The sequence below is a fragment of the Lutjanus erythropterus genome, chromosome 4 (genome assembly GCF_056507025.1).
Source record: "Lutjanus erythropterus isolate fLutEry1 chromosome 4, fLutEry1.hap2, whole genome shotgun sequence".
NCBI lineage: Eukaryota > Metazoa > Chordata > Actinopteri > Lutjaniformes > Lutjanidae > Lutjanus > Lutjanus erythropterus.
The window spans coordinates 1,653,702-1,666,919 of record NC_139320.1 but is presented as its reverse complement, the minus strand read 5'-3'; the positions used below and the strand labels follow the sequence as shown (position 1 = coordinate 1,666,919).

At 40.0% G+C, this 13,218-nt stretch overlaps 1 protein-coding gene across 1 annotated transcript in view; it reads left to right on the top strand.

The window, feature by feature from the left end:
* Positions 1-3,461: 3,461 nt before the first annotated feature.
* Positions 3,462-13,218, top strand: part of mtnr1ba (melatonin receptor type 1Ba) — an 81,494-nt gene continuing 71,737 nt past the window's right edge. Inside the window, exon 1 of the mRNA XM_084716762.1 lies at positions 3,462-3,855. Within this exon, the coding sequence (XP_084572888.1) occupies positions 3,660-3,855 (196 nt within the window). The 5' untranslated portion in view covers positions 3,462-3,659. The remainder of the gene's footprint in view (positions 3,856-13,218) is intronic.

Below are 13,218 nucleotides of genomic sequence, written 5' to 3'. Positions count from 1 at the left end.
ACACAAGTCTGCAGTGAGCCTGTGGAAGTACAAAGGGGTTCAGAGCCTGGGTCATTTCGCATCACCATCTGAGATCTGTTAGTGAGAAAACTGATAATTCATCTGATGATCTGATGATGATACAGTACACCAGTATGGAAGCATCTGTATTCCTTATGTTTCTTTACACACTCATTCAGGATTTTCCATCAATTTTTATCTCCTCTGTACAGCTTCACTGTCATTTCAAACAATAAAATTTATGAAAGATTATATTAAGATAAGTTAAACTTCACTGATCCCACACCAGGGAAATGTGCATGTTCCAGCAGCTCAGACAGTACAGACAGAAAGGGTGACAATAGAATACTTATAGAATAGAGATAAAATAGAAAAATATGTATCAAAGAATCAAAAATATTAAGTACTAAATTAGACAAAACTAGACACTTAAGACTATATGCACCTTTTACTTATACAGATATATGGAGATGTTTGAATATATAGACACATGTATGAGTATATATGAATAGCTGTGTAGGATAATTGTACACAAGCTGTATTACACACTAGAGCGTGAGATCTGTGCCTGACGGGACCTGACAGGTTTGGGTTGGGTTGGGTAGGGTCGAGCCTTATTTCGCACATATTTCATGGGCTCATGTCGGTTTTGGACTGTACTTTATTTATTTATTTACTTTCATTTTTCTCTCCAGTTAGTCGTTGCCAGTTCCAGTTACCTCCATGTATTGTCCATGTCACTGAAAACTCCTACTGTTTTGTACGTTGAGGGAAGTTTGTTAAGAAAAATGTCGGGCTGTAATTCGGTGCTGGCTGAAATATGCTAATGAGGGTTGGGTTCGGGTTGGTTTCGGACAGAATTTGGAGCTCACAGACATACATCTATACAGTCCACCTGTTTGGTCCTATTTTTCAATTGACAAGATTGTGACAGGAATAATTTTTCACCAAACAACTCGACAGATTATCTGTAAAGTATTTTGATTTGGGCCATAGTGGTTTGTCCTTTTTAAAAAGTTTGGGAAACACTGGCACACCTGGTTGATGGTACATAGGGAAATGAAACCATGCAAAAGACAGTGCTGAATTCCAAAACACTGTCAACACTGTCAGTATTTATATATTTACTTGTTTATTTGACCTTTATTTCACCAAGGAGTCTTTGAGAATAAATTATTCTTCTTTCAAAGGAGACTTGGCTGAGATAGCACACTATAACAAAGTTCTAAAATTCTAAAATAGAGTATGTCAAAAACAGACAAGGGACAAAAGATACATAATATAAAATTCAGTTTAGGAATAACAATTGCACTGTTCAGTTACACAGATTTTTTTTAATCAGAGCTTCAGGCTCTCCTTTGGAGACAAAGTTATTAAGTTGTAGTGTGTCTGAAGGTTGTTCCATGACTGGGGTGAAAAATAGAGTGAAAAAGGGAGAAGCTGCTCTGCTGAGTTCTGAGCAGATCCTGGGTACCTGTTAAAGCTGACCATCTAGGTGAGTGATAAGAGATGACACAGTTAACATAGGGAGTTTACCCAGTATGGCTTTGTAAATAGATATATACCAATGCAGCTGTCTTCTGAGGCTTAATGAAGGCCAGGAGAGTAGATCATACAGTACACAGTGATACACAGTGTTAGGCAGTGAAGGGTAGAGGAGGCAGAATGCATGTAAAGAATGTTTCCATAGTCTAGAACACTTACAGTCAGAACGTAGCCTGTAGCAGTGTTTGTAACTGCTAAATGAAGCCTGGCCTTATTCTTGATAATAAAAGCCCAGTCTGACCTTCATTTTCTTCACTAAGTGCTCAGTATGTGCTAAAAGAGAAAGCCTGTCATCCATCTAAATACCCAGCTACTCAAAGGATGATACTCTTTCAGTAAAGTCCTAATGTATAGCAAGTTTTGTAAGTAAGTTTCAGCTATGGACTTTCATTTGGCAAGTTATCAGGCTTGTTGTGTAATGGAATACATGTAACAGAATTACATTATTATATACAAGAAAAAAAGAAAAAGAAATCTATTGCACAGCAAAAAGGATGTTAATCTGATTACAGATACATTTAGTAAAATAGGGGTTATTAGCAGGACTACAAATAATTTCAAAATAAAGACCAATATAAAACTACTACTATTTGCTGTCTTGACTTCAAAAAATGTACATTGACATTATGGGCTCCATCTTAGATCCAGTGCAAAGCTGTTGTGCCAGTGGTGCAGGTGGCTTTACTATTTTAGAACAGTGCAGTTGCCATTTTTGCTCCAAATGAACTTGTGCCAGGTTTATGCCATCATGGGTGAAGGGTCTAAAAATGAAAGCAAAATGGGGGGGGTGTCCAGGTGTATTTGTTATCTTGTCTTCGGTGGATTAGAGTGAAAAAACACATGCATCCTAAAAAAAAATGTCTGATTGGTTTATTGCATGTTTTGCCTAAATTCATGAATTACTCAAGACACTTGTGCGCAGCTGAGAGGTGTGTCCTGCTGTGCATTTGTGGCGCAAGGGCAGGACACCCCTGCACCTCTAGGGCAAGACGACAAAGGTGGATTTGGACACACCTTGAATAAATTAAATTCATTGCGCTTTGCGCTTTAAATCAGTCTAAAATAGGGCCCCATATGTATACTTAGTGGCACAATTCAAACGGAATCGAGTTCCCATGATGGACCACCGGGAGGGGCGTCACTTTGGCTCTGGATTAATAATATATAAACAACGACCATAAAGCATATTAGACAAAAATGTCCTCATATTTGGTGTTCCAGAAGTATCCAGAAGAATGTAAACAAATTACATTATTTTAATTCTGTAATGCTTGGATTAGGTTACTGGCTGCATTTCTTAAACAGGTAATGGTAACTGTATCTGAATTTTAGAGCAATCCTCCTAACCCTGGTTATTATCAAATCTATAATTAATAAAACATCCATGAAATGATGACAAAGAAGATAACGGAAAGGTCCATAAAAGACAAAACGGAAGTATGGAACATTAAATGGGCAGCGCAAAGGTTAGGTGATTTTCAGTGAGATAACGAAGTGAGAGCTGGATAGATGAAGGAATATCTCTGCTGTTTACTCATCAATTAGAAATACTTAGTTTGTCTTATTATCAATGAAAGATCACTGAGTGGAACACACTCTTTCTTTATTTCAGGGGCGAGTAAAACAGCTGGTGGAGACGCTCAGACGGTGTGTGTCCTCGCCTCACTGTGAACAAAGCCATGTAGTGTGCACAGTACAGTGGAGCAGAGCACAGAGCTGAGGCGCAGCGGAATGCCAGAGGAGGCTCGCAGAGTTGCCTCCAGTCCCACAGACAGCAGAGAGGGGGCGGGGGGGAGGGGGTGTCTGGAGAGACAGAGGAGAGGAGCGATGAAGAGCAGGAGGTCTGAAGAGACAGAGCGGGGGAAATAATAGGAGGAGGAGGAGGAGGAGGTGTGGACATTCAGGCGGCGCATCTCTGCTCTCACCATCCAGGGTCCCTGCACTGTGTGTGGGTCTCTGCGGGCCGCGGTCCGCTCCAGGTGGACTGGCGGCGGAGCGGCTCCGGACGCTGGACGCAGTGACAGAGACACGGACACAGTGAAGCAGCATGCCAGCGGTCCCTCACACAGAGCCCCAGCCCGGGTTGTGAAGGCGGGGACAGCGGGGACAGAGGCATGGACATGCCGGAGGATGAGGCGCTGCTCAAGAACCGGACTGCACACGGGCCAGAGCCGAGCCCGGGGGCAGCGCGCCCCGCATGGGCAGTGACGGCGCTGGCCAGCGTCCTCATCTTCACCACCGTGGTGGACGTCCTGGGAAACCTGCTGGTCATTGTGTCCGTGCTCAGGAACCGCAAACTGCGGAACGCGGGTAAGAACCTCAAAGCTATTATTATACACGGTGTGTGTGTGTGTGTGTGTGTGTGTGTGTGTAAACAACAAAGACGGAGACAGAGTAAATAAGCGCAGGTTATCATGCATGCGGGTGTGCAGAGGAATGACATCCAGAGGTGAGCTGAGCTTCACTGTTATCGACAACACATCATGATGATCGAGCGAACCGTCAGTGTCTCAGTGAAGGTATGTCCTGCCTGAAGGGACAGGAGAACCTCACATCACATGTGTCTGATTCCAATCTAACTGCCTCCATCAGCACAAAACAGATGAATGGATTAAAGGACACACGTGTATGGATCCTGCAGAAATGAATGAGTTTTCATTCATTAATTTTTAAAATTCATTCACTGCTTTACAGACTGAGTTGTTTCTGCCTCATTCATCACTGTCACACCAAACTTGTCAGTCAAACGCAACCATTTAAATCCCATCCATTGTTTGTAGGTCCAGTAGAGCCAAGCCTCCAGCAGCTTGAAGCTTTCACCTCCATATATGTGTATTTTATCATGTCATAGTTCAGAACTGAGAAATTGTAGGCAAGATTAATATGTATTTTTCAATATGTATATGTGTACCTATTTAGGATAGTTTAATTAGAGAGAGACAGTGCAAATTAATAAAAAAACATGGTAAAACTGCCAGTATTAGCCAAATGGCTATTTCTCATGTTTAGTCCCTGACCAAGATGTTAAAAAGCTTTCTGAAATGCAGCAAAACAAAGCAGAACATGCAGCTTGATGAAAAATAAAGGACACAGTTCTTAAAACGGTAAAAACGGTAACATATGCAAACAAACAATGTATACATCCAGTTCAACAGGGTGCCCAGAACATTCCATACACCTGTTACTCTGCAAACATTCAACAATACGATAGCACCTCGGGGGCCTGGGTAGCTCAGTTAGTACAGTGTACGTCCCACGTATGGAGGCTCTGAGTTCTCTGCTGCGGCTGTGGGTTCGACTTCTGCCTGGGGCCCTTTACTGTGTGTCATTCCCCCACTCTCTCTCCCTATTTCCTGTCAAATCTTCAGCTGTCCTGTCAATTAGAGATATAAAAGCCAAACATTATTAAAAGAAAACTACTATATCACCTGTGTGCCAGGTGACATATTATTACATAGGAATTATTCATTTTTGGCTGAACTATCGCCTTAAAACTACCTCAGACATTATACAAAATACTATTCCACAGGATCCTAAAGTCTGGATCCTCAGAGACTTGATTCCATTGAAAACAAATAACTCTGTCAAGCACTTTGTTTGACTTGCTAGTACAGCTGGAAAACTGGTAAACTGGAAATCTGACCTCCCTCCCTCACAAAGACCAATCAATGAATTAACATCACACTGAACTCCAGAGATGATTCTGGAAGAAAAAGGCCCCCAGTGTTTAGAGGGGAGCATTCATAGACGCCTTACCTCATCTTAAATGTGATTGCTGACACTCAACTGCTGTTTTACTTGCAACTGGACTTCATTTTATTTTATATAATTTCATATTTACATTAATAACATGACAATCTTTTAATACTACTCTAAGTGCAAAGAACCAAATCAAATACAATGTCAATGTCATTATTATTTTAAGGGAAGAAAGAAATTGTGTGGTATATTTCTTTTTTTTTTTATCCTCTTTTTTCACCCTGCAATGAACTGGCGACTTGTCCAGGGTGAACCCCGCCTCTTGCCCAATGTCAGCTGGGATAGACTCCAGACCCCTGCGACCCTTCGGGAATAAGCGGTTACAGAAAATGAATGGATGGATGGATCCTCTTTTCTCTATTTTCTCTTACTTTGCTGTTTGAGTTTTTTAATTTAATATTGTTGAAAAATGTTAAATACAGAACAGTTGCACACTGCCTGTATCTTCACTAATAAACAAACCATTACAAAAAATAAATAAATAAAGAAGTAGTGACTTATAGGCTACACAAATTCCTGTAGAGCAACATTTGCAGGGAAGTATTGTGGCATACAGAATAGCAGCAGGAAAATAAGAGTTTAGTGCTGACATGTATATGTATTAATAATCCAATCTTTGAATTGGTTACTTAAAGACTTGTCAGTGGTTAGTTGTCTGATGTGGGTTGGAGCTGTATTTCACTCTCTCTCTATCTCTCTCTCATAGACCCCTCATGACATGATCAGTATTGGTTCCTCTGTTGTGTGGTGGAGTCATGGGTGTTAAATTTGCATATTTGATTAGGTCATCTTAATCTGATGTGTTTTGTTTTAGGCAGTGGTGGCAGTGTTCAGATTTTTTTTGTCCATTGTTTTGTGTGCTTGTTTGCATAGTGATTCAAGTGGTTTCAGCGTACCCTGGTTGGCCTGTGACCAGCTAGTTAAACAATAATTTCGGATGAGTGAAAATCATAGAATGCAGAAGCATCCTGGCAGCTTCACTAGACATGTTAGTTCTCATGAATCACAAAATAGCAAGATTGAACTTGACCCTTTTACAGGTTTTCTTTAACATTTGACTTGAAGGAGAAGGTAAAGTCATTTTGCACCTCAAAATATTTGAATTCACTCACCACCTGCAAGCAAGTATGTGAGGGTCAGTAGAAGGTCTGTTGGTTTTATCTTAATTGTAATGGTTCTATTACAATTCAAATATGTTCTATGATCTCTAGTTTAAACATATTTTAATTGGGATTGTTCTTAGTTAAAATGTTCTATGTTCCATTATTATTTTGGGTGCTTTAACTGGGTGCTCTCCCCACTGGCTCTCCACGCTCAGAGAGCTGTTTTCTCTCAGCCTTGGCTCTAAATGCTCCAGGTGTTATGAATAGTAAAGTAGTTTAAAAACACGGACATTAGAGCAGCTGTGTACTGTATACTGCTATCAGAAACTGTGTGCACTTAGCTAATAATTAGCCTGATCTGTCACCGTCAGTAATCAATACACGTTACTGAACCATTAATCAAAACAATAACTAACAGCAGTCTATATCAGACAACATTGTCTTAGCCTGCTTTAGCAGTTAGTGTTTCTGTAGTGATGACTACACGTTAAAAATATACATATCAGCAGTGAATAAAGAGAAGCTGTCTGTGCTCTGCAGGAGAAATATTACACCAAACTCCCTTTAAGAAATATGACATTTTAACTGTGCTTCATGTGTCCATTAAAACATTTAACTCAAAATAACAAAACAAAATAAAAGGCGTCATATGTCGACAGTCATCTTGTCAATTCAGCATCAATGTAATCCCTAAAGAGAAACTGTATTTATATACAAACATAATATTTTGTTGCCAGAACAGAACTAGTTAGCTGCACTGTTTTAGTGGGAGAAGTCTGTGGGAATGAAAGGCAAAGTGTTTCAAAAGTTACAATTTCTCACTAAACTAACTGCTGGTTGGTGGATCAGATATGTACTGAATTAAACCCTGACTTATAACTCTGTTAATTCACCATCTATCATGTGCAAGAGGGGAAGAGGAGGGGTTTCATTCCTCACCAAAATAACTACTAACTTGCGCACAGACCCTCTGATAATATTAAACATGTTTAATTTATAGAAACATCAAGACAAGAAAAATGCTGATGCAAAACAACCAGACAGGTTATTCAGTATGCAACAAAGAAGTTGGCGTGTCTTTAGTAGTTCTCCAGCAGCTCTTCTACTATAAAAGACCAGGTGAGGACAATGTACTTTTCAGTTCACATATTTGAAATTTCAGTGGTTGGAAACAGCAAAGTTGTGCAATTTGATCAAAATGTAGGGATGCAGATGCACATGTTTGCTTCTGGAGCAGCTGCTCTACTTGCTCCACAGCGCTCATCAGGCAGCACTATCTGACTGTGACTCAATATTTGCCCTTGTCTCACACTGATTCATTTTGGCCAACAGGGAGACTCCTACTCAGCCAACCAACCAATGGTTGAACTTCATCAGTCAGTCAGTCCGTCTGTCACAGGCCATCATATTTGTAGGCCTGGACCCACTGTTGTGGTACAGCCAAAAAAAGTAAAGAAGCTATCTGCCCTGCACCTACATCCAGGAGCATCTTTCATTTATGCTCAATCTTCAGGCATCGTTTATAAAACATATCCAAGTAGGCAAATAAACTAGTCTGTTATCAATCAGGTAGAATTATACCTGATACATTCACTTACTCATTCTCATCCTCCTAGAATCAGGTGGCTGCTGAGTGGCACATGATTTAAAGTTCTTTTCTTCTTTTAAATACTGAAATCCTGTATTCATGAACATGGAGCATGCTCACAGCATACTTGCTGACATCTTTCTTCTACATCTTTGTGATGAAGATCTCTGTCTCCAATGGTTTGTCAAAAAAGTGAAACTGACCTTGATGGAAAACTTGATGTTCAGTTCCTGAAGCTTTTGTTTGACTCTTTGCAGAAGACTTTACCGACTTGTCTTGCAGCATTCTGGACACGGACTTGATCCTTGTAGTGTAGGAACTTCATAGTGAACCATCTGGGATGCCCATTTCCTACAGGCTTCAGGCCAGAGAGCCGGTGGGTGCGCTCGATTACCATAGGAGAAGTGAGCAAAGTTAATCCTAAGGCTTTGAGGAGCCATGATTCAAGGATGCACAAGCATTGTTTCCTTCAGCTGACTCTGGGAAATTTATCGGCCGTAGAGTTTGGTTTTGGAGCAAGCATTATGACTTTCTCTTCCAAACTCTTAGCTCTTCTCTGTAGGGATGGTGGATAAAAGTTTCTCTGTCTCTGTGATTTTAGAGCTTGTCAGCTCACTTTTAATGCTGTTGATGGCTAAGAAAACTCTGACCTCATACCACTGATTGCTTGCAAGACAGCATTGCTGTCATTTGAACTAGCATTAGCTTCTGAGCTATTCATTTGGGGTTTCTCCCTTTTTAGCTTGAGTTTTCAGCAGCATGTTTTGTGTTGAAGAGGTTGAAATAAAAAAAAATATAATATATATAATAAAAAATCCAGAAACTTTAGGTGGTATCAGATGATTTAAGACAGGATTTCTTTAGGAATTATAACCGAGTCAGGGAGCTTCAGCCTCTCAGCTCAGCGTCATACGTGGAAGTATCAATAAAATATGTTTAACAGAGAAATCTGAACATCCACTTAGCATTTTCTGAAGGCAACTTGTCTTCAGCTGAACGCACAAAAACTAGATTGTAAGTTGCCTTTTTTGACAATAATTGTAAGTTCAAAGCCTGCTAGCAGTCTCTAGAGGTTGCAAAATTCACTACAGCCCACTGGGGCTTTAGCTACCATTTAGTACACCACAAACAGAAACTGAAGAAGAGTTGCTACACAAATTAAACATGATAGGTGGGGAAAGCTGATTCTGATATATTTTAGAAAAGTTTTTGAAATTGCTTCAGAGGAGGCCTTAATTTAAAGGTTTTTTGGTGGCGTTTCATCAGGGGTAGGGTGGCACTGGGGGTATTTTGATTTTTGTATGGGCTGAGAAAGAAAAGGTCAGAGGAACACCAAAAAGATTCTAATTAATCTGTTGTGTACCCCAAACATCCAAACAATATTTCATAGGAATCTGTTGAGTTGTTGCTGAGAAATCTTTTGGACAGAACATACATCCCCCATTGTTGGGGAAGCTGTTCAGATCTTCTAATCGGAAATGCTAGATGAGATAGTATGACGCATAAAGAGTCACTTTTTTGTCCTAATCACGTGCTTGTGAGAGCTTTGTGGCTGATTGACAGAAAACCAGCAGAGCCTTTATGGCTGCCTCTCCCTCCAAGTCTGACAGCAGCAGTTAAATTGTCTGATTTATCTGCTGCCTCACCTGCTCTGACACTCCCTGTGAGGCAGCAGCCAGCACAGAGATGCAGCCAGCACACGGGACTGAACAGAAATATCATGCTGCATATTTCTGTTAGTTTAATGGGGTTTCAAATTTGTGATGGCTGACAGATTATCTGCAGTATGACAGCCTTTGTCATTACAATGACATTGGCGTGCCCTTTATATTTTGTGAATTTGTGTTTGTAGAAAGCTTTATTTACCCCCTCACTTTATATATGCATATATATATATATATATATATATATATATATATATATATATATATATATACATATGTGTGTGTGTGTGTGTGTGTATAGAAACATACATTGAGAAAACAGTTTCACCACAGGCAAAATACTAGAAGAGGAGAAGCAGACACCAGATACAGCAGTTGATACTTGTGTATCTGCTGCCTGATGGTAGCAGGGTGGTCAGCCTGTAGCTCCTGTCCCAGGCTGTGCACATCTCATGATGCCAGTTTGTGATGTTTCCAGTCAAGATGCTTTCTATTGCTCCTCTGTAGAAGCTAATGAGAACATGGCGTGGGAATTTTGCCCTCTCAAGTTTTTTTTAAGAAATACAGCTGTTTCTGAGCCTTCTTTACCAAGCTCGAGATGTGTGATGTCCATGACAGGTTCTCTGTGATGTTGATTCCCAGGAACCTAAAACTGTTCATCTGCTCCAACTCAGTTCCTCTGATGTAGACAGGGATGTGCGTCTTTGCCTCATTTCTTCTAAAATCATCAATCAGCTCCTTGGTTTTGCTGACGTTGAGCACTAGATTGTTTTCTGTGCACCACTTTGCAAGACTGTTTAAGTCTCATCATTGTTTGAAATCAGGCTGACGATGAGGTGTCATCTGCAAACTTCACAATAGAGTTTTCTCCATGTCAGGGGCTGCACTCAGATAAGCAAGTTATAGTCAGTTCTGTAGTGAAGTCTGCATCTCTCATTTGTTTAGTACTGGACTTTGTGCTCCAATATGGAACAGTCAAGATGGTGGGGATTAATTATTTATTATTTATTAATTCACTCATCTGGTGCCTAACTTCAGTGGTTTATCATATATCAGGTATGCACATAATGTGCAGATGTTCTGGTTTAAGATGCAAACAATGTTTCTATGGATGTCAGTTTTTGAGCCATGACAAAGACCAGCATGTGGCTGCAATAGATTAGGCCTTGTTTTTAGCCTAGCAGTTGTTGAGGACTTGTGACCCCTACCGGCAGGTTAAGAAGAGAGTAGTCTGTAATAATATAAGTTACATAAAGGTTTTACATAGGTATTTCAGAGATTTAAAAAAAAATTGTGAATGACCGTAACCACCTGATGTCCTTGAGTATAAAGTCATAAATGTGTGCAAAAACTTTTAGGCTGATAGGTCCAGTAGTATGTGAGATTAGCTGCAGACAGTAGCTTCAGCCCCATTGGTCACTCACACATGTACACATGCACACACTCACATACACAACCCACTGCATGATCTCCAGGCTTATGCCTGGTGGAGATAATTATTATGATTATATAACTGGGAAACCTCATATGCTGGGGAGGATTATGATATGATTGAAGGCTACATCCAACTATTGGATGGATTGCTGTGACCTTTGGTTCAGATATTCCCAGATGATAAATTCTTCTGACTTTGGTGATCTTTTGAGACAATAAGTTTTGTTTCACATATGGCTTGTTTACGTTTGCTGGATGAAGGTTTTTCAGAAATGCAGAGAGGGGTAGCAACATGGCGGTCAAAATAATTAATTTGTGATATATATATTTTTCTCAAATTTGAGTGTTGACCTCTGTTACATATTTTTTCTATAATAGAGGAGAAGTTCCTATATTTTATTTATGTATCTCTAACATGAATAGGATACCTTTGTATAGGTATAAGACACACTGCCTCCATTTATTCCATAATGTGTGTGTGATTTCTATAATAAACTTTTAGTTTCTCTGCAGGCAAATTGTACAAAGATTGCAACTCCAGATGTCAAGCCAGTTCTTGTGCATCTTACATTCTTACAGTTTGTTTTCCAACCCAACCCTCAGACAGGTCATTATCATTGGTGCAAATACGTTGTTAGTGGTAACATGACAATGTTGCTTTTTTAGTATTATTTTTAAATAAATAAACATTTTAACAATTATGCAGTATGCAAATGAAATCAGGGGTGCACATTTTGTACGCTGTTCACACTCTTCATTACCCACATAATGTTTATTTAAACTGTATGTGAATCAGTAGAATAGATGCTGTACATTAATTTAAACACATGAGCACATTTCCACAGTTCTATATTCAGCTCTGACAGATAATCAAATGCAACATCAAACTCCCATATGCATTGAAACGTCCAGGCATAAAGGCCCAACACTCACACTCTGCTGAGTTATGCCAAATCAGCACACAATGAAAGTGCCAGCCTGTTGACTCCCTTCCGTTTCTGCAAAGGATTAGATTTACAGCTGAAAACAGCCTAATGTAATTGTTCCTGGGACATGTACCTTATATGTACTCTTTAACCAACCAAAGTGGCCAGTGAAATCACCTCAGGTAAAATTTGTTCCATCTGAATTTACATCCTTTAGATTTGTGGGCATAATTCTGCAGAGGCCTGTACGACTTCACATACCATGTCATTGTGGATTCTCTGCTTCAGCTGCACCCGAACGAGTCTGAAGTGAATCAGCCACAAACTCTCAAGTGTGACCCAGATGTGAGTCTGCTCCTGCGGCCACACTATATTGTTATTACACAGTGTCAACTGCAGGAGGAATGTATGATGCATGAACCTAAGGCTGGGTGGTATGACAAAATGTTTTTTTTTAAATCATTGATTGATTTCACAGTATTTGACGGTATTTTTTTCATGCAAGAGTGTTCTTACCCACATTTTCTTCTAATGAGAAAAGAATACACATACACGGACATAAACCTGCAAGCGGAACTGCTGCTGCTAGCACTGCTAACGTTAGCCACACTGTGTGTCATGCTGGCAGCTAACGTTAGCTCTGGGTCCTTTACCTGCAGACACTGTGACCCTTTTCAGTCTGAAAATGTGAAGCGTTTATTGAGTTGTTGTCATGTTTTATACATTAATGTGTAAGGCTTGAATTGCACAGTGAAAAGTAACGCGCATTTCAGCAGCATTTAAAGTACAATTTGGTGATTGTAGACTGTGATTAACGTCTTCAAATGGCACTTAATAACATTATAAATTAATAAATTCTGCTAAATTTTCTGAGTATTCTCTTAGTGTTAGACTAGTCGACTAGTCTAAATTAAATCGACAGAGAAATTAGTTGCCAGGAAAATCCCTAGAGCACACACTGAAGCAAGCACGCCTGTGGTGTTGGTGTGCAGTAGTGAAATGGGTCCCCGTTGAAACACTTTGCCGCCGCGCACGTTCCGGACGTTGTTTGGGCTATTCACCGGTATGGCGGTATATGAAAAATTCATATCATAATGAAAATAAAGACTGGTTTTCGGTATGAACTGGTATACCGCACAGTCCTACATGAACCAGTCTTTAAGTAATGATAACACATACAGGAAGTAGCCAGTCTCATC